This window comes from Xenopus laevis, chromosome 3L, assembly GCF_017654675.1.
Source record: "Xenopus laevis strain J_2021 chromosome 3L, Xenopus_laevis_v10.1, whole genome shotgun sequence".
In the NCBI taxonomy this organism is placed as follows: Eukaryota; Metazoa; Chordata; class Amphibia; order Anura; family Pipidae; genus Xenopus; species Xenopus laevis.
The window spans coordinates 95,521,690-95,549,622 of NC_054375.1; the positions used below are offsets into that span (position 1 = coordinate 95,521,690).

Here is a 27,933-nt window from a genome sequence, read left to right on the forward strand (position 1 = left end):
AGAGACCTGAAGGACGTAGAGGACAGAAAGCAGCAGCTGCGTGATTTTGTGTTCTTCCATGTCAGTGTATAATTCTGAAGATATCTGAAAAAGTGCAAAATAATCAGGTGAGTGCTGCAGCTGCTTCTTATCTGTTTATTGCTTTGTATAGCTTTATATCACTTTTCTTTAATGAATTTACTTCTATCTGTCTTGTATCCATAACCTTGTGCTCACGGCACACAGAACTGTGTTTGGTAGTTGTACATAGTATGTTATTATGGCGAAAAGTCATTTTTGCAGCAATCTTGCTACATCTGCTTATTTGTACCTGCACAAACTTTCTTAAAATGTGTTGTTTAAAAGCAATGTGTGTGCGCAGGAGTACACAGAGTCAAAATAAATGGAAAACTAGATTCTTTGGTTAAACAAGAAAACAGATCCACTGGAGTGCCTTCATTCAATGTAGTAACTTCTTTGTAATACATTAGAATTTTCACCTGAGGAAGGGTCAGTTAGGTTCGAAACGTGCTGTTAACTGTATTAAAAATAAGTGACTGTACTGATTAAAGGTACTCCAGTGGATCCAGGGCTGGGCCAAGCCAACCATGTGCCCTAGACAACCCGGCCAGCAACCTCACTCCCCCTACCCACACAGGGCCGTGGTGACACGGGTGAGTGGTAAGAGTGAACACGGACTAGGGTTAGGCATTAGGCAGAAGACCCTTTAACAACTATCTGCCCAGCGCCCCCCCCCCCCCATTGTTGCGCCCTATGCAGGTGCCTCTTCTGCCTACCCCTAGTTCGGGCCCAGAGTGGATCTGTTTCCTTGTTGTACAAGTAAGTAGCTTGAAAATGCTATTTGAGTAGCTGACCACACAGAGGAACAGTAAAGTACAATTTCATTTGTGGTTACTAAATTGCTTTTCTTAAGTCTAGTACTTATATGAAGCAAAAACATCAACGTTTGAAATGACCCATTTTAAGGGATGAATGCTTGTTGTATGCAACACTTTTTTTGCTTTAAACAAGCTGAACCAACTAGTAAGGTAGAGCATGGGTTTCATTCAACCCTCTTTCATTAGGATGGGCCTTTGCTATGTGGAAGAAAACACGTAAGGGTGTTGATGAACTACACCTTACCAGTGCCAAAAATGTAAAGGATAATAAAGAGGATGCCAGGGGTACTTTGAAAAAAAAAAAAAAGTAACAGGCTTTATTCAATAAAAAGTGCCACAGGGTTGAAAATACATAAGGTAGTTGAATAAATACGGGTACACACGCAGATGGCACCACGTTAGGAATAACTTTCGAGTTGAAAGTTTCACATCCTTGGTTGTCAATATCGCATGTGGACCAGATCCCCTACCGTAGACATGAAACAGCACTAGAACACAGCCTGTTTCTGTTGTCACTACTGTGGTCCCTTCACTACAGGCAAACCGAGCCCGGGGGAGAGCTACTCCCATCTATCCTCCCTTGTTGGAGCTCAAAGCTGCTCTTACTAACTAATCTCGCTGACTCTCAAGCTCTCTCTTACACGTGGTTATTATAGGAAGATAGTAGATCTTATACTTAAGACAGCCATCTTCTCCTACCTCTCAACCGCATTCACTTATGGTGCAGTTGGGATCTGGACTGTTTTTCATGCACTGGGCACCAGAATTTGTCAGCCCAATGAACCGATTACATGGCATGCCAGGTCATCTCAATAGAGATGGAACGCTAGCGATCTGCTTCTCTTAGCCAAGCAGACCATGCATACTGAGAGCAGCGGCACCAATGTTCTGTGTGCCCTTGGCCTTATCATTCCTCTGTCTACTGCAGGAAGACAAATGAATGGCAGGCCCCCAAAACAGCAGCAGGGTCACTCCCAACAGGCAAGATGTCACATTCTACCCTTTGTTCATCTCATTAATCTGCATGACTGGTCTAAGCCCAGCAATGCAGACTGGGAATTTAACATTTCCTGTCTCCCAGATTCCTCCTTCAAGGTTAGAGTTCCCTCCTAGAGTCAATTTTCACCAGTAAATTCTGTGCCTTGCAGCCAAGATAAAAGACCAAAATACATCTTTGTTGAATATGAGTACAATACATTTGTTCTGTTGTAACCATGTACTACCCAAGAGCCAGAAGCAACAGAAAATGAATAACATGCTCTATGGGGCAGATTTACTGAAGGGTGAAGTGGTCTTTGCTAGTGAAAGTTTGCCAGAAATCTTATCCACAGGGACATCGCCAATTTACTAACAGGCCTAGAGGACAATTCGCTAGCAAAAGAGACTGTCCCTAGCATAGTTTCTCGCGAATGATCATTACGCCACAAATTCACCAAAGTGTGATTTTTACAGAACATTATCTCTTTCGCCAGAGTTTCCTTTGCAAGCTTAGACCTGGCAAACTGATAAGATGAAGCTACATCCTCCTCAATCTTATGTCAGTGGCATCATATCCTGTATGCCGAAAAGTCATAAAAGTTCTAAAAAAAAGTTGGCGTTTTTTTCATATTTTAAAGCAGTCTTCAAAAGTTGTAACTATTAAAGGAGAAAAAAAAGTCCCCACTGGCCTCCCTCCCTGCCTTCCCCCTGCACAATGTTGCCCCAAAATTGTGTCCCCTCTTGAAATACTGACCTCTCATGCAGAGTCAGCACAGCAGAGCTCACGGGCGCCATTCTTCCGGCACTTTGGTATTCTTCGGGTCTTCTTCTTCCCTTCGGCAATTTCCAGGACTTTTGGCGCATGTGCAGTTGTCATGAACCGGAAGATTGCTCCAACTGCGCATGCGCCAATACGGCACTCACTTTACAAAGAATACCAAAGCGTGGAAGATGGCGTCCATGAGCTCCGCTTCGCTGACTCTGCATGTATGGTCAGTATTTCAAGAGGGGACACAATTCAGGGGTAACACTGTGCAGGGAGGAGGCCAGCGCAGGGGGGGGGCAGTGGGGACTTTTGACCGTGGGGGGTTTAGTTCTCCTTTTGATTTGTTTGTTAACATTTTTTCAACCATTTGTGGGGCATGGCACATTTGTTTTTGGGTAGGCTCATGTCTAGGGCATTAAAGGATCTATTTTGTCCTTATTTTGCTTCCTTGGACATTTGTTATAAGTGGCCGCTTCAAGCATTTGCACCAACTGTAATAGAGACATATATACGACCTATATGTACCTGCCCTATTCAAATTGACCTAAGCTTAAGAGTAACGAATTTTCGCTAGGCAGACATGAACGCTAGTGAAAGTTGCTACGAAATGCTGAAGCTGACGAATTAATGCTAGTGAAATTACGCCAGTGTTCGGCTACAGAGACACAACTTCACATTTTAGTGAATTAGCATAGTGGTAACGGATTTAGGCCTGGCGAAGTGGTGTGAAGTGTGGCGGAGCCTTCGCTGGTGAAAATTCACACTTTAGTGACTTTGCCCCCATATGTATATATTAGTGATGTGCGGGTCGGGTTTATCGAAATGCATGTGTGGTTTCACATGGTAGTCTTTCACCCAGTGATAAGTATGCCTGTAAAAAACCAGCTCTGATTTTACTCTTTGATGAATATGCCTCTTAGATTGCGCCTTATGGCCTAGTATGTGGGTAAGAGTACTATTAAGAGTTTTTCTAGGGTGCTCAAGCAATAACGCAATGCATATTATCTATACATTTAAACAAGTAGATTTGTAATATGATGTAACTCCACACTAACCACATCTATATAAAGAACAGGCATAGCTGCCCTCCCTATTTTGTTACTCCATAGGGTTGCCCCTCCCCCCCAATCATCTTAACTCACTTTCTGACTGACTGAAAAATGCAAATTGTCACCAGAAGTATACATTGGATCATGTCTAGAAGCAGCAAATGTGCAATGACACGAACAGTGGAAGTTTGTGTCCCTGGATGCACAAGGTGACCACTTACTACTTTTTTTTTTTCTCTAAAGATACTAGATATTATATTTATAGTTTTTAGAATTGCATTAATACTTCTATCCTATCTCCTTCTATAACCTTTCTTCACTGTCATGCCTTCATTAGTCCTAGTCTGCTGTCTAACCTTTCACTTAGTTGGGTAGCTTCCAGTGTTTCGTTATGGAAATAAACTCACATGCTAACAGGCAGAGAGAAAATATTTACAGTGGGAGGCTTGATGGTGAATTCAGCCAGAGTGTGCTAGGAAAGATTGTGTACCAGGCAATGTGAGATAAGCTGGGAAGGTAAGGCTATATCTGCACAAATACTATTTTGGATTCGACAATATATATTTACATATATAGACACACAAAATGTTGGTTAATTAATTTACTGCAATACACAGGTCAAAAATCAGCCCTTACCTAGGTATTAGCCTCCTCTCCACTTCTGGGGCATACCCCTTCCTCAGGTGGAAAAAAGCTTGTGCCTTTGTTTTCTGACCACTCCAGGGGATACAAGGACATCTCATGAGGTTTTATCTAAAGGTGAGAGCAGAATTATCTCCCTGCAATAGATGCAATGATAAATGTATGTATAACTTTGTATGTATAACTTTATTTTTTAAGGAGCCGCAGCGCTGTACAGTGCATAAAAGTAAAATATATATATATAAAAGTATACATGGGGGAGACAAATCACATAATAAATATACACAGAGTCATAGGACAAAGAGCTTAAGTGCCATGTGGTAAGAGACATATAGGGGCAAATTCACTAAAGTGCGAAGCGCCTAACGCTAGCGCAAATTCACCAGCGTGACGTCATTTCGTTACTTCGCCGATTTACTAACGGGTGCTGGTGTAAATTCGCTAGCGAAGTGGACCTACTCTAGCGCTACTTCGCACCCTTACGCCAGGCGAAGTTAACGTAATTCTACGGTACTTCACTAACTTGCACATTTTACTGAACATTACCTCTTGCGCCAGACTTGCCTTCGCCACCTCAGACCAGGCGAAGTGCAATAGAGTAGATAGGGATTGCTTCAACAAAAGTTGAATTTTTTTTTAATGGTGTTATCTCTTATCCACTATTTAACCTGTGCCATATAGCCTTTTTTTAATTTCCGACATTGCTACAGAGTAGCTTGTTTATATGAACTATAGTAGTGTTTCTGAAGCAAACACATAATTTTTTTCAAGTTCAGGGCAACAGTACATGATATTTTCATTACTACTACTTTAATTTTTTGGTGTTGCTGTTCCTTTAATGGAACAGTTCAATGCTAAAATAGAAACTGGGTAAATTGGCTGCGCAAAATATTTTGCATATAGTTAGTTAGACAAAATGAAATATATAAAGGGTGGAGTGAGCAGATGTCTAACAGAACAGAACACTACTTCCTGCTTTTCAGCTCTCTAACTCTGAGTTATTCACTATAAGGGGGGCCACATGGGACATAACTGTTCAGTGAGTTTGCAATTGATCCTTAGCATGCAGGTCATATTCAAAAGCCCATGTGGCCTCCTCTCAAGTCACTAATTGGTTACGGCCTGGTTACAGTCAGTGTAAACCAAGTGAGCTGCAAAGCAATATGTAGTGTTCGAGTTATTATGCTAGATATCCAGTCACTCCAGCCTTTATAGATGACATTTTTGGCTAACTAACTATATTCAAAACATCTTTTTATTTTGCACAGCCTATCTATTTACCCAGTTTTTATACTGAACTATTACTTTAAGAGTCACTTTTTATTGTTTGTTTGGGTGTTGTCTGATAGAAAGAAGAAGTTTGAGAAGATAGTGGACAGTAGGGTTCATTTATAAATGACGCACTATTTACAAAATGCAACATTAGGATGCAAACTGCCATTTTTCCTAGCATTTCAGTATCATATTGTAACATACAGTATTTGTAAATGAACCCCATTACTCCTGGTGCATGACATCAGTAACAGCATAGGTTTACAATGCTCTGCCAGTCAGTTGAGTGTCTTGGCACAACCCACTAAGTAATTCCAGGTATTAATTCCTGGGTTCCTTTAATTCTGTTCTTGCAGTTGCATGCAATACATGAGAGCAGCCTGAAGTGGCACCTTGGCACTTGCCACAAATGTTCATAAACAGAGGTACCTTTGTGAGGAGCACCAAAGCATGAATAATTTTGCACCCATTTTAATGATGTGTACTTGCATTCAAGATGTAGCCCTTGTACCTCCACTGTGACAACACTAGAACATAAACCAATATACACAACTTTATAATTAGGGATGGGCAAATTTGACCCATTTTGTTTCGCCAAAAACTGTAAAAAGGTCCTGACACTGGTATTTTTAGTTTATTCTTTTTTCATCTGCAGGTCCCAAGATGGCAGAAGCCCACCAGGCTGTTGCCTTTCAATTCACTGTGACACCAGATGGCATTGATCTACAGCTCAGCCATGAAGCATTACGGCATCTCTGGCTGTCAGGGCTGGTTGCCTGTAGGAAACGTCTCATCACACTTAAGGTAAAAGGCAGAAGGTGCAATATTTATAGTAAATAACATAATTCAGGTATCTGCCCTGTATTATTAGTCTCCTGCAATTAGTGAATGACATCACCCAATATCCTCTTGCAGATCCTTGCTGGATGGTAGCTGTGGCAGTAAGTAAAGATCTGAACAACATTAACATTACATGAAACACATTGGGGTTTATTTACTAGCTGTAGGGCAGGGTGCAAAGTACAAAAAAGACACACACTCTTCTCCCTGCCCTGCAGGTAGCAGACTTTTCTATGTTTACCCCATGAAAATATATATATATATATATATATATATATATATATATATATATATATATTTTATATATATATATATACAGGGCCGCCATCAGAAATCACGGGGCCCCACACAACAAAATTTTCGGGGCCCCCCTCACGACACCTCCCCTAACCACGCCCCTAACCATGCCCTCACCTTAACCACGCCCCCTCACCACAAAGGTCACATTCACAAACTGTATGGGGGCCCTGCAGTATGGGGCTCAGGGGCCCTGCAGTATGGGGCCCAGGGGCCCTGCAGTATGGGGCCCAGGGGCCCTGCAGTATGGGGCCCAGGGGCCCTGCAGTATGGGGCCCTGCAGTATGGGGCCATGGGGCCTTGCAGTATGGGGCCATGGGGCCTTGCAGTTGCAGTATGGGGCCATGGGGCCTTGCAGTTGCAGTATGGGGCCCAGGGGCCCTGCAGTATGGGGCCCAGGGGCCCTGCAGTATGGGGCCATGGGGCCCTGCAGTATGGGGCCATGGGGCCCTGCAGTATGGGGCCATGGGGCCCTGCAGTATGGGGCCATGGGGCCCTGCAGTATGGGGCCATGGGGCCCTGCAGTATGGGGCCCAGGGACCCTGCAGTATGGGGCCCAGGGGCCCTGCAGTATGGGGTTCAGGGGCCCTGCAGTATGGGGTTCAGGGGCCCTGCAGTATGGGGCTAATGGGCCCTGCAGTATGGGGCCATGGGGCCCTGCAGTATGGGGCCATGGGGCCCTGCAGTATGGGGCCATGGGGCCCTGCAGTATGGGGCCATGGGGCCCTGCAGTATGGGGCCCAGGGGCCCTGCAGTATGGGGCCCAGGGGCCCTGCAGTATGGGGCCCAGGGGCCCTGCAGTATGGGGCCCAGGGGCCCTGCAGTATGGGGCCCTGCAGTATGGGGCCATGGGGCCTTGCAGTTGCAGTATGGGGCCATGGGGCCCTGCAGTATGGGGCCATGGGGCCCTGCAGTATGGGGCCCAGGGGCCCTGCAGTATGGGGCCCAGGGGCCCTGCAGTATGGGGCCATGGGGCCCTGCAGTATGGGGCCATGGGGCCCTGCAGTATGGGGCCATGGGGCCCTGCAGTATGGGGCCCTGCAGTATGGGGCCCAGGGGCCCTGCAGTATGGGGTTCAGGGGCCCTGCAGTATGGGGTTCAGGGGCCCTGCAGTATGGGGCTAATGGGCCCTGCAGTATGGGGCCATGGGGCCCTGCAGTATGGGGACATGGGGCCCTGCAGTATGGGGCCATGGGGCCCTGCAGTATGGGGCCATGGGGCCCTGCAGTATGGGGCCATGGGGCCCTGCAGTATGGGGCCCAGGGGCCCTGCAGTATGGGGCCCAGGGGCCCTGCAGTATGGGGCCCAGGGGCCCTGCAGTATGGGGCCCAGGGGCCCTGCAGTATGGGGTTCAGGGGCCCTGCAGTATGGGGTTCAGGGGCCCTGCAGTATGGGGCTATGGGGCCCTGCAGTATCGGGCTATGGGGCCCTGCAGTATGGGGTTCAGGGGCCCTGCAGTATGGGGTTCAGGGGCCCTGCAGTATGGGGTTCAGAGGCCCTGCAGTATGGGGCTCAGGGGCTACATTGGTGGCTCAGGGGCTACATTGGTGGCTCAGGGGCTACATTGGTGGCTCAGGGGCTACATTGGTGGCTCAGGGGACTTACCTGCTTGTGCTGGTGTCTTCTTCTTAGTCCAGGAGGGTCTTCTTCGTCGTCTTCACCGTCCGTTCGCTGTCTCCAGGAAGCACGTCCTCCTCCAGCGAAGTCCTCGATCTTCTGACTGCAGGCGGCAGGCGGCGGCGGCTTAAATAGAGTTGCGCCCGTGCGTACTGACGTCACGCGTACGCACAGGACGCAGCTCTGAGAGGAAAAATGCAGGGCAGAGTCAGGTCGCGGCCGGGCCCCCTGGAAGCGGGGAAATCCACCGGGCCCGGGAGGACTGTCCCCCCAGTGACCCCCTGATGGCGGCCCTGTATATATATATATATATAATGAGGGGAGGCACACAAGTATTCTTCTTCCTGCCAGGTAGGTACAAACTGTATTGGGGCCCTATGGCAGCCGATAAGGACAGGGTTGTCTTGTGTCCACCTACTCTGTGCTCGGTATCCCGACACCAGGCAGAAGTGCTATTTAGATAAGTACTGAGGAGCAGCGTTTTGCTCTTTTACTTTCTAAGTTAATTACTCTTTTGTTTTATCTTGATGCCCTGCAAAGTAAATCTGTAATTAAAAAGAACATTTCAACTTCGCTTTTAACTTAAAAAGGGATTCTGTTTCATTTTTCTACCAGATATTAGGTAGAATATCTTGCTCCCCAAAGATTCAAGCAATCCTAAATTGGCCCCTATATCACTGTTGAAAATATGTACAAGCTTGCCAGGTTTTGGCTGCTGAATTTAGTCATTTACATTTTTAAGATTGTTTTTGATTTATAAATCTGTATGGGAAAACTTGCATTTTTCCAAAAAAAAAAAAAAATATTTGATTTGTAATAAATCATTTTATTACCGTAATGAGCAGGAACAGACTAGTGTAATAAAAGGCACTAAGTTTGTCCTGAAGTAGTAACCCATAGCAACCAATGCTTTGAAACAGGTGACTAGTAAATGCTGATTGGTTGCTATGGGTTACTGCTCCTAGGCAAACTTAAAGCCTTTTATTACATAACTCCTAAAGAGTTTCAATCCATATTTGTTGACTGTTGCTAACTGGTTCTCAAATAACTACAGTAAACCCAAAGATAATTTAGGATAATAAACACTTTTGGGCCAAAATGTAAGGGCACCCACAGCAATCATCCTACCCTGAGCACCCACTATCCCTCCTCCTGTCACCTAATCAACACCATTCCTCCTCCTATGTGTGTCTGCTTGCTAATGTGCTGTTTTTTATGCTTCACTACAGGGCCAGAGTTAGAGCAGAGAAGAACTAGGTGACAGATAGAAGAGCTATTTTTCTAGCACCGCACCACTGTTGTACCCTAGGCATGTGCCTCTTCTGCCTACCCCTAGTTGCAGCCCTGATATTAAAGGGGAACTATTGTGAAAATGAAAATTTAATATAAGCTTAATCATACTGCTATAAGAAACTTTTTAATTACAATCAATTAAAAATCACTTCTGAAATAATTACGTTCATCTTAACTATTCCTCTCTCAGAATCTGTTTCTCTTCATTCTGTCTTCATGCAGGAATTGATTGTCAGATAATCATTGACAGTTAGATCCAATATATCTTATAGGGGGGGCTTCCTTTCCTAGCATATTAATTAGAGCTCACTCAAATAACGGATTCCAGTACAAACAAAATCTAACAAAATAACTGCCTTTTGCACAAATTCTGCATGTAGAGCGATATGATGTCTGGTGATTTTAATAGAATGAGCTCTAATACATCTTCTAGGCAAAAGGAACCCCCTGTAAGATATATTGGATTTAACTGTCAATAAATATCTGACACCGAACTGCTGCATGAAGACAGAATGAAGAGAAACAGATGCTGAGAGAGGGAGAGTGTAGATAAACTTGATTATTTTAGAAACAGTACAGAATTTTTAATTGATTGTATTTAGAAAGTTTCTTATTTCAGAATGATGAAGTTCGTATTACATTTTCATTTTTGCGATAGTTCCCCTTTACGCACTGCACAGCATCACAGCAGAATAATCATTAAGGGCCTGGCCCTGTTTTAAAATGTTATGTTTGTTCTCATCATAGAATATGCAACATTGGCATAAAAATACCATAGAGCTGCTGCCCTAAATTCTATATCTCTTTCTGATCAATGTCACGCCCCATATTTACTAACAAGATCAAAGGCAAGCTGGAGTAGAAATAGTTCAATTTTAGAGTATATTTTAAACATATGCTAATGTATAAAGATTGAATTTTTCCTCTTCAAGTGGAATCAGAAACTGTGCTTATGGCACAACAGGAAGCACATTTGATGCAAATTCTACGTGACTGTTAGAGCTTAAAGGAATATACATAACGTGTAAATTAAGGGTATTGACACATCCTTATTTGTAATATCTCCTAATGTATGGTCACTTTCCATTCAACACTTCCTATATGTCACTGCTCTGCTCACCCCCTCCTTCCTCACGGCCTATACTTGAATAGCCAGTGCATGGATATCAGTTCCCCTATTTAATTGCATAAACAAGATTTTGTGGTGATACAAAGCTTGTTTTAATAACAGTCACCAAATGGCGACTGCCTGCTTGATGTGATTGTGAATTTTAAGACTGAAGTAACCAAAATGTTATTTATTTACATTTATATAATGCAAGTAATGTTTATTTTGCTTGACATGCACAATAGAACAGGATTTGGAATTATTACTTAGGGTGACCGGTCCCTTTTAAAAGTTCAATTAAACAGATGACTTTCTTTTCCATAACTTAAGTCATGAGCATGATAATAGTATCATTTACAATGCCACCTAAACCAATTAAATGTCAATACCAGAATTAGGATGACTCCGATTTCAAATTAAAATTATTGCTAGGGATATGTTTGAATGATATATTTAAGAAACTAGTGTTAATTTAAGTGCAGCAATAACTTACAAATAATCTATGCAGGAAAGTAGGATGGAGAGCGTGTTAGTTGGGAGGAGTTATTATTTCAGGTTTTATTAGGTTTTGATAGCATGGTGGGGCTAGGAGACTACTGAGCTGACAAGAATTGTATCAATACACAATCCTTTCACATTTCCTCTTTTACTCACAGAGCTCTGTGCTGAGTGGAGTGTACCCAGCTAGCCCTTCTACATGGTTTGCTGTGGTGGCTATGACACTTGGTTCATTATATGGAAAGCTGGATCCATCTGTAGGACTCATCACTAAAATCAACAGCATTCTCCCAGGAAAGTAAGTGACTTTTCAGCTTGGTATGCGGCTGTGTTAGAGTTTGCTTACTGTCTAAGAATGTTATATTGTGCAGTGAATGTCTAAGTTTTATATGGTGAAGACAGTAAAATATAAAATGATATGACGATGATCGATGTTTAGCTCTACAGTGTATGAAACTCTGTATGAATTGCACATTCTTTGAGGGGCAAAATCTGTTAGCTTATGTATGGCAATATAAGCAAGTTCTGTATAGGTTATACATTATATTGGTACAAGCCTTATATCTTAGTATTGTCAAGAAGCACCTTACTAAAGAGCAAGTGCAGTGATTACAAACATATAACAATAAGGCTTTGCTCATCTCACAGTTTGAGACTGTTCTAGAGGAGTTCAGCTATATGTGTTTTTAGATTTACAAATCTTTATACCTATTGTGAAGGTTTATAAAAGTGTATGCATCATACTAAAGATGCAAATTATTTTAAGCTGGGCCCCTAAATTGTATAATATCTTAAGTCAATGTATATTTATGCAACTGGCACACTTGGTTATGAGCAATGTCAATTCTGTTCTTGGTCATGAGTAAGTCAATTCTGTTGTGCTATGATGACCCTATGGTACAAGATACACGTACCATTATTCCAAGAGCAATATCTTGGGACACTGGGACACATACTGTAGAGTTTCAAACTGATTCAGGAAGCAAAATCAACACACAAACTATTTGCATTGTTATTTTGTTTCTGGGCAAGCATCTTCACACAAGCCTGACATTACCATCAACTGGAGACTTGAAGGACAAATCTGGATTTGGCAGAGCCCAGAGAAACTCTACCTGCTTGAGAGCAAAACACTGCCTGTAATTTTTGGCAAAGCAGCTATGCTGGTTTGGGATAGTTTTTCATAGTTTGGGATAGAGTGCCTGATTTAACAGAACACAAACCTTAGGATTACAGTTTGTCATTTCATGCTTGACAGTGCAGCAGCAAAGGGAGGGCCAAAAAAATAAACTGATATAATGGAATACGGCTGTTTACATCTCCGGCCACATGTGACTATCTGTTTAAACAGTTCATTATAAAATTGATGATTATATAAGTATCTGTTTATAGGTCAATTTTGGCACCAGTTTCCCGCACAGTGGTCAGCGCTGTGATCTTTTCCACTGGTGTCTGGGTATCTGGAATCCTGATCTACCGTCAGACTCTTCGAATACTTCTATCTTATCATGGATGGATGTTTGAACCACATAAGAAAACAAGTATGAAAACCAAAATATGGGCGGTAAGACAACTCATCTTGCTTTTTTGCAGGTTAAATGATATGTCACATTAGTATTGTTATTGTTACAACTTTTTCATGATATTTCAGCCTGGTACCCAGGCCTTTTATTATATTCTTTCTAGACTTTGTGCTGCCTGGCAATTTTGTTATATGTTGTTTAGATAATATTTGAAGGGTTGTTGAGAGAAAAGATTTAATAATATTTGACTATACAGTATGGAATCCATTATTCAGAAAGCTCCAAATTATGAGAAGGCTATCTCCCATAGACTCCGTTACAAGCAAAAAATTGTAATAAAAAAAAATGATATCCTTTTTTCCGCGTAATAATAAAACAGTACCTTGTACTTGATCCCAACTAAGATATAATTAATCTTGATTGGAGGCAAAACAATCCTATTGGGTTTTTTTAATGTTTAAATAATTTTAAAAAAAAGTATAGAGATCCAAATTAGAGAAACTTCCCTTTATTCAGAAAACCCAAGGTCCAGAGCATTCTGGATAACAGATCCCATACCTGTATTATCAATATCACCAAATATGGTTTATTGCTGACAGGATTTGTTAATGAAAATGGAATATTCCAGTGCAAAATTTGTGATACATTTCCCTGCATTACTGTGTAGAGGGATGTAATTTGGTATTGGAAATCATCACACTTTCATGGAGAACATCTGTTAATGCTTTATTTATGCTTCATACTTCATACAATAGATGTAAAATGTATAAGTAGCCAGTTTAAAGAGGTCTCAAAGTTTAAAGAGTCCACAGTGTTATATTTGCACAGGGAATGAGGCATTTGGGCTTGGGGGCTTATTTGTCATGCTGTGTAAAAAGTGGAGTGAAAAATTACCGGTGATGTTGCCCAGAGCAACCAATCTGCAATTAGATTTCAACAGTTAGAAAACAAAAATCTGATTGGTTGCTGTGAGCAATATCGCCAGGTAATGTTTGACTCCACTTTTGACACAGCATGCTTTAGATAAATGAAAGGTACCATATATACTCGAGATAAGACGAGTTTTTCAGCACCCAAAATATGCTGAAAAACTCTACCTCGGCTTATACTCGGGTCAATCGCGAGAATGGTCGCCGGCATCCAAAAACAAGACGCCGACACCTCTAATGGGAGCAGAAACCCTCAATTTGCAGTTAGTCTGACAGTTCTTGGAAAGAAGCTATTAAATAGTCTTTTGCTTCTGGTTTTTATGCTTTCAGGCCTCCTGTGCCTCAATGAGTAGGTGGGCTTATGCCAAATGAATATTTCATGTCCTGGGTGACTCTGGTCGCAAGTAATGCCTTTAATTTTGTTCTTGCATCTGGCTGTGTCTAGATCGGACAGTGATGGACGTTTGGTGGAGATGATTCGTTCAGCAGTTTTTACCACCCTCTGGGGAGGTACGAAAAAGCGAACGATTCGAAGGATTTTAATCCATCGATCGAATGATTTTCCTTCAATCCAAAAAAGCTAGGAAAGCCTATGGGGACCTTCCCCATAGGCTAACATTGGTGCTCGGTGGGTTTTATGGTGCCAAGTAGGTGGTCGAAGTTTTTTTTAAAGAGACAGTACTTCGACTATCGAATGGTCGAATAGTCAAGCGATTTTTAGTCGTAGTCGAAGTAGCCAATTTTATGGTCGAAGTAGCCAAAAAAATACTTTGAAATTCAAAGTATTTTTAATTCTAATCCTTCACTCGAGCTAAGTAAATGTGCCCCGAGTTGTCTGTATCCGGTTTCATCATTGTCTTGGATGAGGCCAAGCACAGTTGTGTCATCTGCAAACTTATAGACTTTGCAGTTGTTTATAGAAGATGAGCAGTCAAAGGTGTAGCGGGAGAAAAGCTTGGGGCTGAGACAGCATCCTTGTGGTGTACCTGTGCTGGTTAGATTTGTGCTAGACGTGCAATTCCCAATCTTGACAAATTGAGGTCTGAAAAGAGAGAGATCCAGTTACAGAGGTGCTGAGGCAGAGTAAGAGTTTCAAGTTTGTTGATGAGTTTTTGAGGGTTTATGGTATTGAAAGCGGAACTGTAATCTAGGAACAGCATGCGTACAATATACTGCATAAAACAGTTCATAAAAACCTGCTTCACATAAATAAACCATTTTCATGGTTTCATTTTGGGGGTATTTTTTCCTATAAGTAGCTTTCTAAGCATGCATCTGTTACATGTTATTCTTGAAACTTCTCAGAAAGAAACCAGTTAGTTTGTTGTGTAACTTATAAGGTTCTAGGTCGCTTATGGACACAATTTGATTTGGTAAAAACTAGTTACAGTTTTACAAATTCCTGTTTGTTTTACCCCTGCATGAATATTGCAAAATTTCATGTGTATTGGAATTGCTAAGAAAAACAGCAGAAAAGAATATGCACAGCTCTCCTTAATAATACATCTGATTATCATCTGATTTATTTCATTGTCTTGTTTTGTTATTGATTTGTTGTTGCCTCTGTATATTCTTTATAGGGTTGTATGAAGATAATGTCCAGTCGGCAACCAATGCTCTACAGTTTTCAGATGTCTCTTCCAAAGTTGCCTGTTCCCCCACTGGAGGATACAATACAAAGGGTGAGGAGAATGCATCTTGGGGCCTTTTTATCATGTTGTGTAAAAAGTGGAGTGAAGCATGATAAATAGCCCCCTAAAGTATTTGAGTTGGATTATCAGAGTGAAAAGAAAACATACTGTTATGTATATTGCATATTTTGGTTAAATAAGGAATATATGTAGGTGTTCTGGACTTAACATTATGTGTAGGGATGCTCAGTATTCATGATTGGATTAGCGATGAGGAAAGGCTTTTCAATATTTACTTTTAAACAAATCCTTAAAATTTGGCCAAATCTAATCTAAAAACTTGCATGACGAGGCTCTAAAATACAAAACAGCTAAAGGTAACATATTTTTGTAGAGGATTTGGCAGCCAGCTGAACCCAAAAATTACAAATTCGATGAATCCCTGTTTCTATGCAATGCTTTTGTTGAGGGTTATAAATTGCCATGCAAAGATATCAGTGGAAGATGGAATCTGTAACTGATGAGGCCATATGAGAGGAAAAAGTATGCTTTCTAGTTATACATGTTCTCTTTGCTTTCTTTCCATTTATTTATTTATTCTGCTATCTTCCTCATGCAGTATCTGCAGTCAGTGCGTCCTTTAATGGATGATGACAAATTCAGTGAAATGAAAACCCTGGCTGAGGAATTCCAGAAAGATTTGGGACGGAAGTCACAAAAATACTTGCACCTCAAGTCCTGGTGGGCTTCAAATTATGTAAGTATCATGAGCCACAAACAGGACTATCATCCAATAGTTAATATATTGTGAACAACTTGATTACAAAGGACAGGATTTGTGCCATTTTGCATATGAGTATATTATTTTGCATGAGTATATTACAATGACCGTACTTTCCTTCTTGGTTTTCCTTGGGACTCTGGGTCCTGTTTTGTTTAAAATATACTTTATAATAAGATTATAAGTGGTACTGTAGAGGGCCAAAGGGTCAATATCCCTACTGGAACAGGAAGTCTAGGTATTTGTAACCAATATCCTGGGGTAGCGGTGTGTTCTATAGACCCAGGGGTAGAGTGACCAGTTTATGCCCACAGTTTATTTAATGGAAGGTAGCACATGGCTCTTCCTCTTTGGATTCCACCTTGTGCTAGATTTGTTGGGTAGCAGGGCTGTTCCTGTCATGAAGCAAGGTGAGAACCTTGCCTCAGGCAGCAGTAAGGGGCAGTTACCAGGGGCGTCTATCATGGGGCAGCAAAAAGCCACCTCTTGTAATTTTAAGAGCCAAAATTTTCAGTTTCTAAAATGGAAATGATTCAATTCTGATGCAAAATGTACTTGTTTCAGAGCTAAAAATTCCTTTATCCAAAGATAACTGTCCCAAGGCTTTTTTCAGTAAAAAAATATAATTTTATTTAAATTAGCATTAAAACTCAGACCCCACCAGTCCCACCTTACGCATTTCGCACCCTCCGGCGCTTAGTCATAGGTGTATCTGTAAACAGCATCTCCTCTGCAGGATTTATACCCTATTAATCTCTCCCCTTTTCTTTAAAACCAATCAAAAACTGTGAGGGATTAACCCTACTTTGTTAATTTAATCCCATAATTGCCTATGTGCTAATGCTAATTTAAATAAAATGATATTTTTTTACTGAAAAAAGCCTTGGGACAGTTATCTTTGGATAATGGAATTTTTTGCATGTTATTGCCTGAGAACTGGGGCGAGTCCCTTGGGCTTAATTAGATGGAAATCAGATGTGGACTCCCAATTGATGTATGATAACTTGTTTCAGAGCTGCCATGTAACGTGAATCTGAAGTAATTATTATTCAGCCTTATATAGTAACATTTATATTCTATACATATATACATACAATGTATCATAAAACAGTCCCTAAGCTCAGTAAGTGACAGCAACATAGAGCATGTGCAGTGAATCCGCAGAAACAAAGATTGGGAACTACTGGGGTATCTTTGGAGGCACAGATCTTTACTGCTAAAGAGCTGTGGTTGCTTTGAGTTGGTACAGGAGCCCAAAACATACTTCTTTAGTTAGGCTTTAGTTCTCCTTTACAAATACTCACCTTACATTTTCCCTCTCCTGCAGGTCAGTGATTGGTGGGAAGAATACATATACCTGAGGGGTCGAGGACCAATAATGGTGAACAGTAACTATTATGCAATGGTTTGTACCTCTAAACTTTTCATGTGGTATTGTTGTTATGGCATATTCTGCTTTTATCCTGTACGATTCCATTGCCCTAAAACACTGCAGGCGTCAAGACTTACTGAGGAATTCTATAGGTACAGGGGCATAGTTTATTGTGCTCCCATAACCTATAGCAAACCATCATCCAATTCAATGGCATAAATAAATGCTTTGTTCATGCTTACACCTTAAGGGGCCTATTTATCACACTGTGTAAAAATGGTGTAAAAAGCTATGTAAAATAAATGGTGGATTTGGTGCCATTATTTTACACCACTACAGACCTTGCAAAATCCAAAGTCAATGGAAAACATTCAAGTTGCAAGTAAGTTCCTTCAAAAAAAAAAAAAAATAGTATGCAAAAAAACCTGGGCAAACTGAATTAAATGATATGTTTCTGGTGAATAGTAAATCAGTGTTTCACACATAACATCTTTAATCTCTTAAACACATTAATAACAGTTGAAAGCTGCAGAATTAAGGTCATACACATTTATGAATGAAAAAATGAGATTTGTTAACTACAACCATGCTTCCTACCTTTTGCCTGACCTAGCAGAGGTTTGTCTGTATCTCCCATTTTTATGCTGCTTTACTCTATCTACTTCTCTCTCTTTCCATTACATCTCTGTGTATAGGATTATTTATATGTGACCCCAACCACAAATCAAGCTGCCCGGGCAGGAAACATTATTCATGCCATGCTACTCTACCGCCGAAAGCTGGAAAGGGGCTTGATTCCTCCAGTAAGTGATATGAGAATATAATATCCCACTCTGAATGAAAAACTGGGAACAAAATGAACATAATATATACATGAGCTGTAGACATTGTGTAGCTTTGTATTGAATGGGGGTGGAGATGAGAAACACATTTCCCAGAAGAGACAAGAACAGAATTTGGAACCAATATTTATTTAAAAAAATACTGAACCAAGATAGATTGGCAGGAAGACACAGTTACATACCAAAATGAGGAGAGCAAGAAATGTAAATCAATATTGATAGAGTTTAGCCGTGAAGCATTACATATGCAAAGGTGCAAACTGATCAAGGCGACAAAGATGATACAGTGAAGAGCTTTAGAAAATTGACTTGCTGAAGGCTTCTTTCTCTCTGTACAGGTCATGGCACTTGGCATTGTTCCTATGTGCTCTGATCAGATGGTGAGGATGTTTAACACAACAAGACTTCCAGGAGTGGAAACTGGTGAGTAGCTATAGCACACAAAGTCACCATAACCCAACAGGAAATATTCACACAACCTCTATGGAACAAACTGTATATACCAAGTTCTGCTATCCAGTAAATAAACATGGATTTCAGTAAGGACGTGACATTATATTTATTTATTTGGCATTGCACCGATATTTTCACTCCTAAGTCCTTAGATCAAAGTTCACAAATTCAGAATAAAGGCTATATACTGTATATTCTGCAAACCAATGGGTCATAGCTCCCAATGTTATTATTTATCAACTGAAACTTTTATTCTTACACTATATTAAACACAAGAAGAATACTTTAACCCCGGATAAGGAAACAGCTTCCCTTTCCAACTGTAAATTAGGACCCACTTAGCTGTCTGAAGCTTAGGGGACTGCCTGAATAAAGAGTAACTAAACCTTCAGTCCCTTACACTTTCATACATTTTTTACATTAGAACTCATAACTTGCTCTTTTAATGCTGCATGTGTCCTCCCCTGATTTTTTACAATTTTAAAATTAGTTGTAAGTGAATGATTTGTGCTATAATTAGCCATAATTGCAGCATGCATCTTTGTTTTACCATTTTTGTAGTATAAGTGGTGGTAAACTGGTGTAAAATACTTTCTCCATATTCACAAACAGAAATCTGCCTAAATTCCAACTCAACCTCCAATTTAAATTTTTTTGCAAAAGAAAGTTTATAGACACTTTTGTGAATTTGTTTTTCAAACGGCATAAAAAAAGGTCCAAAAACGACATTTTAAGCGACAGTTACTCCCGGGAATTTTAAAAATGGAGTAAAGCTCAGTATAACTCTTCCCCATGTGTCCGATCAATTGTAAAATAATTTTCTCTGCTTTGGATCATTTCACACCTCTTGTAGTCAATATATGCACAATTTAGTATGAAAGGAGCTCACCACATACTTAGATCAGACCTGTCCACGGGTATCCTGTGTCCGATTACCCAAATCAATATGTAGAACTGTAGTGTAGATGTGGAACAGATCCAAGGCGGCAGTCAAACTGCAAAAAATCCGTTTATTGGGGAGTGTACACTCCCCAATAAACGGATTTTTTGCAGTTTGACTGCCGCCTTGGATCTGTTCCACATCTACACTACAGTTCTACACCTCTTGTAGGTAACCCATTAGGAAATTATTCGCATAGTACATATATACTCGAGCATAAGCCGACCCGAGTATAAGCCGAGGTAACTAATTTTACCTAGAAAAACTGGGAAAACTCGAGTATAGCCTAGGGTGAGAAATGCATTTTAGGACATATTCAGTAGAGCACACACTCCTGATCCCGACTGCAGTTTGTTCAGAAATGTCCCACCTATGTAATAATTCCAAGGGACACCCAAGCAGTGGGCACCCAGTGGTCCTAACACTAATGGGATTGGAGATGCCATAGTGGAGCAGTGGAGGTACCTGAATGAGCACGCTTTTACCTAAACACTCTGATGTTACAAATCAACGGCCTCCCATGTATTATATAGAGAAGTGACAGCAGCTTTAGACTAGCTGGAGATGGCTAGAGGTTGTTGTGTAACACCGCTACATATTCACTACTAGACATACCGTATTCCAGGGGCTGCAGGAGGGGCGTGGCTGATCTTGTGCCTGTAGGAACCTTATCACATGTGTCACTGTTTCCGGTCGGTGCTATTGTATATTGCACCCATTGCTAGCTGCTGTGTGGTGTCATAGAGATTGCCGCATACAGAGAGAACCCGATAATTACAGGGCGGTGAGCAGAGTGAGTTGTTCATTGATGGGCTGAGGTTTGGGAAGGCGTAGCTGCCACTGGTGTCCAGGATCTGGATGCGCAACTGGAGCTCCCCGGGCTCGGGGTTCAAGCAGTGCATCTCCTCTACTGTGCGCCGGTATCTCTCCTCTAAACTGTCATTTAGGAAGTGCAGGATCAGGGCAGTCTTGCCAACCCCACAGATGCGGGGTCACGGCGGAGCTCCTGAAGCGCAGCCTTTTGCGTACTGACTCGAGTATAAGCCGAGGTAGAGTTTTTCAGCAAATTTTAGGTGCTGAAAAACTCGGCTTATACTCGAGTATATACGGTAATAGGTGTTAGCATGTTAAAGTCAGGGCACAAATTTCTGTCTAACTCTTTAGGGTTAGACAAAACAAGTAAAACACTGATTAAACAAAAAAAAGTGTATTTTGTATATTTTAACTCACACTTGGTTATTTTACTAGTTTTAGCTTAACGAATGAGGAAATATTAGAAATTTGAGTGAATATATTATCTAAAGGAAAAGTAAAGCCTCCCAGACAATTTTTTTTTTTTTTTAGTTTTAGCAGCACTTAAACACTTATCCTAAGATAACAAAACATATTTCTGATACAAATCCCTATATTATGCAAAATAGCATTTTTTGTTTTTAGGATTTCATGGCTGGCTAACAGGTTTAGTAAGAGCTAAAGACAAATTCAGAAAAAATGACATTAAAATGTAGTGCAAAAGACACAATCTGAAAACTGTCCGTTTAAAAGACAAAGTCAAAGAAGTGAAGATAGAGGTTTGTGAATTTGGTGGCAAATCCGACATTTTTATCTGAACTTTTATTTTGTCTCCATATCATCCTTTTTGTAAATCCCCCCCTGAGTTTTACAAGTTTTAAATGGAAATGTAAGATAGCTCATTTCAAAGCTAAAATGACAAATCTGTATAATTACTTAGCTATAATATAAATCTGTGTACCTCACTGAGGCAAAGCATTCATGTTTATCCTTATCTGTATAATACGGAATCTATCCAGTGTCATTAAAGCTGTATCCTTCCTTCAGACTGCCTTCAGCACTTGGTTGAAAGTCGCCATGTGTGTGTATATCACAAAGGACGTTATTATAGATTAGGCCTCTATCAAAATGGAAACCTTCTCACTCCCCGCCAGCTCCAGGCACAGATTCAGTATATCCTGGATGACTCAAGTTCCCCACAGCCTGGGGAAGAGAAGTTGGCAGCTCTAACTGCAGGAAACCGGTAAGGGATGGGGTGAGGGGCACATGACATGAATAGATCAAATAAGAATATAAGATATACTTGATGAAAGAGGCAACTAAACTTTAGGGTTAATTGCTGGGTGTAATGTGTGCTGTCTGGCTGTAACAGGTTCATTGCTCCCATTTTTTTCACGGGACAGTCCTGATTTTTACAGCTACAGCTTGGATTGTTAGTGAAATGTCCAGAGCTTCTCTGCACTGCAGGAGCCAGAAACAGATACAAAGTATCTGAAATTTAATTAAATAAGAGACTCATGGCAGAGAGTCCAGAAAACTCAGCGCCTGAACTTATAGATACATTTTTAACTATATAAGACAAGTAAAGATAAAATTGTAACTATTTAAGATAAGCAAGTCTCTTGGTAGAATTCAGGCTTTCATTTTAGGCTTTGCGGCAATTCACCCTCATTATCAAAACTGTAATGACAGATGAACCAATTTCTCCCCGTTCAACCTTTATGAATGAGAAACACTTTCATCTCCGTTGTTTTACTGCAATGTGTGTGTGTTTTACAGGGTCCCTTGGGCTCAAGCTCGCACAAACTTCTTCAGTAATGGAATAAATAGGACATCTCTGAGTTGCGTGGAACGGGCAGTATTCTTTATCAGTCTTGATCAGGAGGAAGCTGGGTACAATGAAGAAGACAAGTCATCTTTAAGTGCTTATTCCAAGGCTTTGTTACATGGAAACTGTTACAACAGGTAATATTGAACATCCAACAAGACATATTGTTCTTTTATGTGCGTATCTTGTTGTTTTTATTCCCACTTTTATTTCTGTTTACATCTTTCCTCTAACTCTATCTCTCCTTTCTTAGTCTTCTTTCTTTCTATCGTCTATCTCTTCCTAAGCGTTTCCTACTTGTTCTACCCCTAACTTCCCATGTCATTTTTTTTGCTTGTTTTTTTTAAGAAAAATATCTACACAGGGGTTGCTGTAGTTCAAGGTTTAATTATTATGTTTGACTTTAGCTGCAGCTTTGATCCGACTCTCAGATACTACAATACTTCACTATCCCTTCTCCAAAAGACATAATGAGCACAGGTGGCCCCCTGTTAGTATGGCTAAACAGTTGTCAAATTGATTGATCACCACAGCAGTTTTTGTGGCACAAGTGAAAGTCAATCTTTAGTCTATAGTCCCTAATAAGTGATGAGCGAATCTGTGCTGTACCGCAAAATTTGCGAAGTGTTTTTTGTGAAAATCATTGAAGTCAATGGGCGGCTAAATAATTTTGACACGTGGAAATTTTTATGTGCTCAACAATTTTTTTGAAGCAGTGGATTTTTCACCTGACGAATTGTCGTCGCTGTTTCACGAATTAATTTGCTTGCGGTGAAACGTGAAACATTACAATCCCTAATTGCTAATCCATATTTATTTGAACTCAGAGACACCTTCCCATTGTTTGTCGATACCTTATCAGTGTGAATCTGTCCTTCCCAATGCAGATTGGGTTTAAAGAGTTTACAGAATGTAATTTCCATTTTGCTCTGTTTTTACAATTCGTTTTCCCCTGATGGCCTCATTTTGAATGGTATCATTCTCCAAAAACGGAAAATATAGATGACTATGGATGAATTGCTTGTTTTATTTTTAATGCTCATGTGTCTTTTATCTTTTCAGGTGGTTTGATAAGTCATTTAGTTTGGTTGTATTCCGAAATGGAAAGTTGGGTCTCAATGCTGAGCATTCTTGGGCGGATGCACCAATTATTGGACACCTGTGGGAGGTATCATGAAAGACAAAGCACATATCACACTGTAATGCACCAGAGCACACACTGCTAGATATTTTAACGTATAGAATAAGCCATATGCCTGAAACAAAAATTTAAAAAAATTACTTCATTTGTTTGTTACAATGTCTTTACTCTGATTTCTGTTCTAAAACTGACTTGTTTCCACTTTGTTTCTTTTCATCCTTAGTTCACACTGGCAACAGACTACTTTGAACTGGGTTACACAGAGGATGGCAACTGCTGCGGGGATCCTGGGTCCCCTCTTCCCCCACCTTACAGACTGCAATGGGACATTCCTCCAAAGGTAGCTGTTTTACATTGTGTACTATTAAGACATACCAATTTGTATTGTCACGTTCAAGATAATATCATAGTATATTCTTATAGACAAATGTAGATTTTAAGCAGTTGCACACATTTCTCTATAATAATGTCACTGGAAAAAATGTGTGTGTGAGCTGTACGATAAATGTGCTGTTTCCTAGATTCAATGGGATGGGATGACAATTTATATTAGTCTGGCAAATACAAATGTATGTTGCCTGAATAATACTTTTGATTCACTTTTGATATTTTTAAATATCAGCATAAAGCTGTATGTGAATAGTACTCAGACATGTATCTTCTGACGTCTGAACAGAATTCTAGTAGTTTCTGTTATACACTAATAATATTTCCCCTACTACAGTGTCGTGAGGTCATTGAACGCTCTTATATCACAGCTAAGGCAATAGCAGATGATGTGGATTTTCAGTGCGTCTGTTTCACTGATTTTGGGAAAGGCCTGATCAAACAATGCCGGAGCAGCCCCGATGCCTTCTTTCAGATCGCACTACAGCTGGCACATTACCGGGTAATATAACTGCAGAGACATGGGAGACGATTTGGTCGTTAACATGCCCTAATCAACCGATGTAATAGCAGCGTGTTCACTCACATTGTATAAAACAGCAGCTAAAAGACTTCTACAGCTAAAACACAATTGTAGAGGTATTCCATTATACCGCTAGGTGTCTTTTCTGAAGCAGCTGTACAAATGCATTAATAAGCTAACTTTTGGAATTGCTGAGTTATTGATTGTTCTGCCCCTATTATTTGGCTTCTATGTAACCCCTGGCATATGATCCTCATATACAGGTATGGGATCTGTTATCTAGAAACCTGTTATCCAGAAAGGCCCTGTATTACAGAAAGGTCATCTCCCTTAGACTTCATTATAACCACATAATAAAATATTTTCAAACACATTTCCTTTTTCTCTGTAATAATTAGAGTACCTTGTACTTGGTCCCATCTAAGATATAATTAATCCTTATTAGAGGCAAAACAATCCTATTGGGTTTATTTAATGTTTAAATAATTAGATATTTAAAGTATGAAGATATTACAAAAAAGATCTTTTACCTGGAAAACTCCAGTCCCAAGCATTCTGGATAATATGTTCCATACCTGTACTACTTCTTTTTTTGTCATTTGGCACGGCACTGCTATGTCTGAGGTTTTCTCTAACCACTCTGTCTTACAGGAGAAGGGCCATTTCTGTTTGACTTATGAGGCATCTATGACCCGACTGTTCCGTGATGGTCGGACAGAGACAGTGAGATCTTGCACCAGTCAGACCTGTGATTTTGCGAAAGCCATGGAGGACCCTACACAAAGTGTATGTGAAAATTCTTTCGTTTTATATATCAAAAGCTTATTTATCACTTTAGAATATAGGTGAATATATTATGTATAGTATATATAAATATTATGTATAATATATGTAGAAATATATTTCTTTGAAATCAGCATTAGTCTCATACATGTTTGACCTCTCCAACTTACAGCAAGAGAATCGTCTGGCTCTGTATCGTGCAGCTGCTGAGCACCACCAATTGATGTATCGTTTGGCAATGACAGGAAAGGGAATTGATCGTCATCTATTCTGTCTTTATATTGTGTCTAAGTACCTTGGAACTGACTCACCTTTCCTCCAAAAGGTGAGAACCTGGAGAAGTTTGTAGTGAGCAATACTTGCAAGACAAGCACACAATGTGGTGATGGTGATGTAGTGCTTTTTTCATTGGGACAAATTGCTTGGTATCACTGCATGTTATAGTGAATTGTAATTTTGTCTTTGATTTCCATGTACTTCTAACATACAGGTATGTGTGCATGTGTTCATTTTTCAATGTAGAGTCACATTGGTAAGCTGGGGCAAGCAGCTCAAAGTTATATATTTTATCTGTGATAATAATCATGATATATGCGCTGTCTGTATAATTGTTATATTTATATAATGTACTGTAACAGCCAGCCAGTGGCTTTCTGTAGACAGTTTCTGCTCTAGATGCGATATGAGGATTTTTCTTGTAATATTCCAGGGTTTAACTTTGTGATCTTGTTGATGAAATTGAAAAGACATCTCTGTTGACTCTCTACCACCTTCTGATAATCCCATTTTCCTTTTATAGGTACTGTCCGAGCCCTGGCGTCTCTCTACCTCACAGACTCCACAGCAACAGTTGAAACTATTTGATTTGGAGAAGTTCCCGGGCCACGTGTCTGCAGGAGGGGGATTTGGACCGGTCAGTAAAGGGGTTTTATAAAGCATGCAGTATGTCTTTTCTGCATTAGTCTTCATTTCAACAGTATCTTTTCAGTTATAAACTATATTTATACAGGTCTCAGTCCCCTAAACTGAGCTAGAGTAATGTTAGATACCTTTGATAACCCAATTGTCCTGGACCATCTCTTAACTCTCTTCCCAAAAAGTTGCCTGCTAACAATAAGTCTTTAACTTATACTGCAATACAGATGGACTTGAATATATAGCCCCTTATTCTAACTTTTTCTCTCCTAGGTTGCTGATGACGGTTATGGTGTCTCCTACATCTTTGCTGGTGAAAATTTAATCACTTTGCACATTTCCAGCAAGTTCTCCAGCCCTGAGACGGTGAGAATGAGATTTGGGGGGAAGTGAGCTGCTGAGAGGGTGCATATTGGGCAAGAGTTATAAAATAATTTACTTTTAATATGGAGTCAGTAAATAGATAAAAAAAATAGATAGAAATAGAGAATTCAGAGAATATTAATGCTAAATCAGAGATTTAGCATTAGAACATAGCATATTGTGCTCCCCAGATATTCCTTTGCTGCATATTTCTATATATGGAAATAAGGGGGAACAGCTATACTGTTTTCTGTGGTTAAAACCCTCTCAAATAGACAACATGAGCAAATACACAGTTTTCGTTCTAAAGGGGACTTTTATTTATTCTTTGCAGAGAATACAAAACAGGCAAATAATATGGCAGCTGCTTTTCATGCAGTACGTATAACTGTCTGGAAACTTAAAAAAAATAGAAATAATAAACACTGTGACTGTAGAACCAGTATTTACATTCCCTTTAAAGGGGTTGTTCACCTTCAAACACCTAGTTGTTTTCAGATACTGTAGATCACAGGAAATAACCTTTTCCAATTACTTTGTATTTTCTATGTGTGACAATTTTTCTAATATTGAAGTATAAGCAGCTTTTGAGGGGGGGTCGCCGACCCTGTAAACTGTTCTAAATGGATACATTTAGCTGAAACATTTCTTACCTTTGTCCCTGCTGAGCAGAATCTCGGGGTTAGAATTGATACAATAGTTGCTAATACTCCCGAGATGCTGCTGAGAAATGTATCAACTCAATGTTGCAAAATGGTAACAGAAATGTTGGAATGAAAATAGTACAAGTGTGTATACATCTTGATAAATGCATGCTGCCAAGAAAAATGTTATATACATGCATAAAATTGTAAAGTGGAAAAAAACATTAATTCAAGCTTCTTGTGTTACATTTTTCCCCTAAGAATTCTCAGCGTTTTGGACAGCGAATCTGTCAGTCCATGCGAGATCTGGCTCAGCTGCTCCGTCCCCCGGTCACAGCGAAGCACTGAAATTGGATAATGTATCACGTGTTACTTTCTGCTCACTTGAAGCAAAATGCAATTGTTATCCTCTGCCAATATGTACATTTGATAGCTGCCATGCATCCAAATTATACAAAAGCTCGGCAGTTAATAAGTATGTTATTTTTTACAGTTGCCTTCACTGAAATGGATGATTTATTGTAATCACATTACTACACCCAAGTATCACATGACTTATACCAGCACACTCCATGCCACCTTACAAGAGAGGGCAACTGCCACTATGTTGAAAATACACAAGCAATGCTGCTTTGTATGTGCACCATCCTTCTATTTCTGTAATTCCAAGCAATGAGCGTATTAAACTTTCAATACTACCAGTTAGTTCCTATAGTGCTTCATTTGCTCATTAAATGATGGGTGGCATGCATCATTTCAATAGTAATATGTTTTTTACAGCTCAGTACAGAATTGGTTATATTTCTCTGTAACCAGTGCAATTATTGGGTTATTTTGCCAGGTACATT

The 27,933-nt window shown here is 40.3% G+C and overlaps 1 protein-coding gene across 3 annotated transcripts; it reads left to right on the top strand.

The window, feature by feature from the left end:
* Positions 1-27,783, top strand: cpt1b.L (carnitine palmitoyltransferase 1B L homeolog). Of its 3 annotated transcripts, none has more exon segments than NM_001095161.1 (19): positions 1-107; positions 6,241-6,389; positions 11,397-11,536; positions 12,631-12,802; positions 15,271-15,372; positions 15,941-16,078; positions 17,430-17,507; positions 18,170-18,277; positions 18,655-18,739; positions 21,549-21,744; positions 22,281-22,466; positions 23,392-23,497; positions 23,694-23,810; positions 24,195-24,359; positions 25,032-25,166; positions 25,336-25,488; positions 25,963-26,076; positions 26,352-26,444; positions 27,347-27,783. In NM_001095161.1, coding segments are annotated over 18 exon segments (2,316 nt in total). In that variant the 5' UTR covers positions 1-107; positions 6,241-6,248; the 3' UTR covers positions 27,434-27,783.
* Positions 27,784-27,933: the final 150 nt, after the last annotated feature.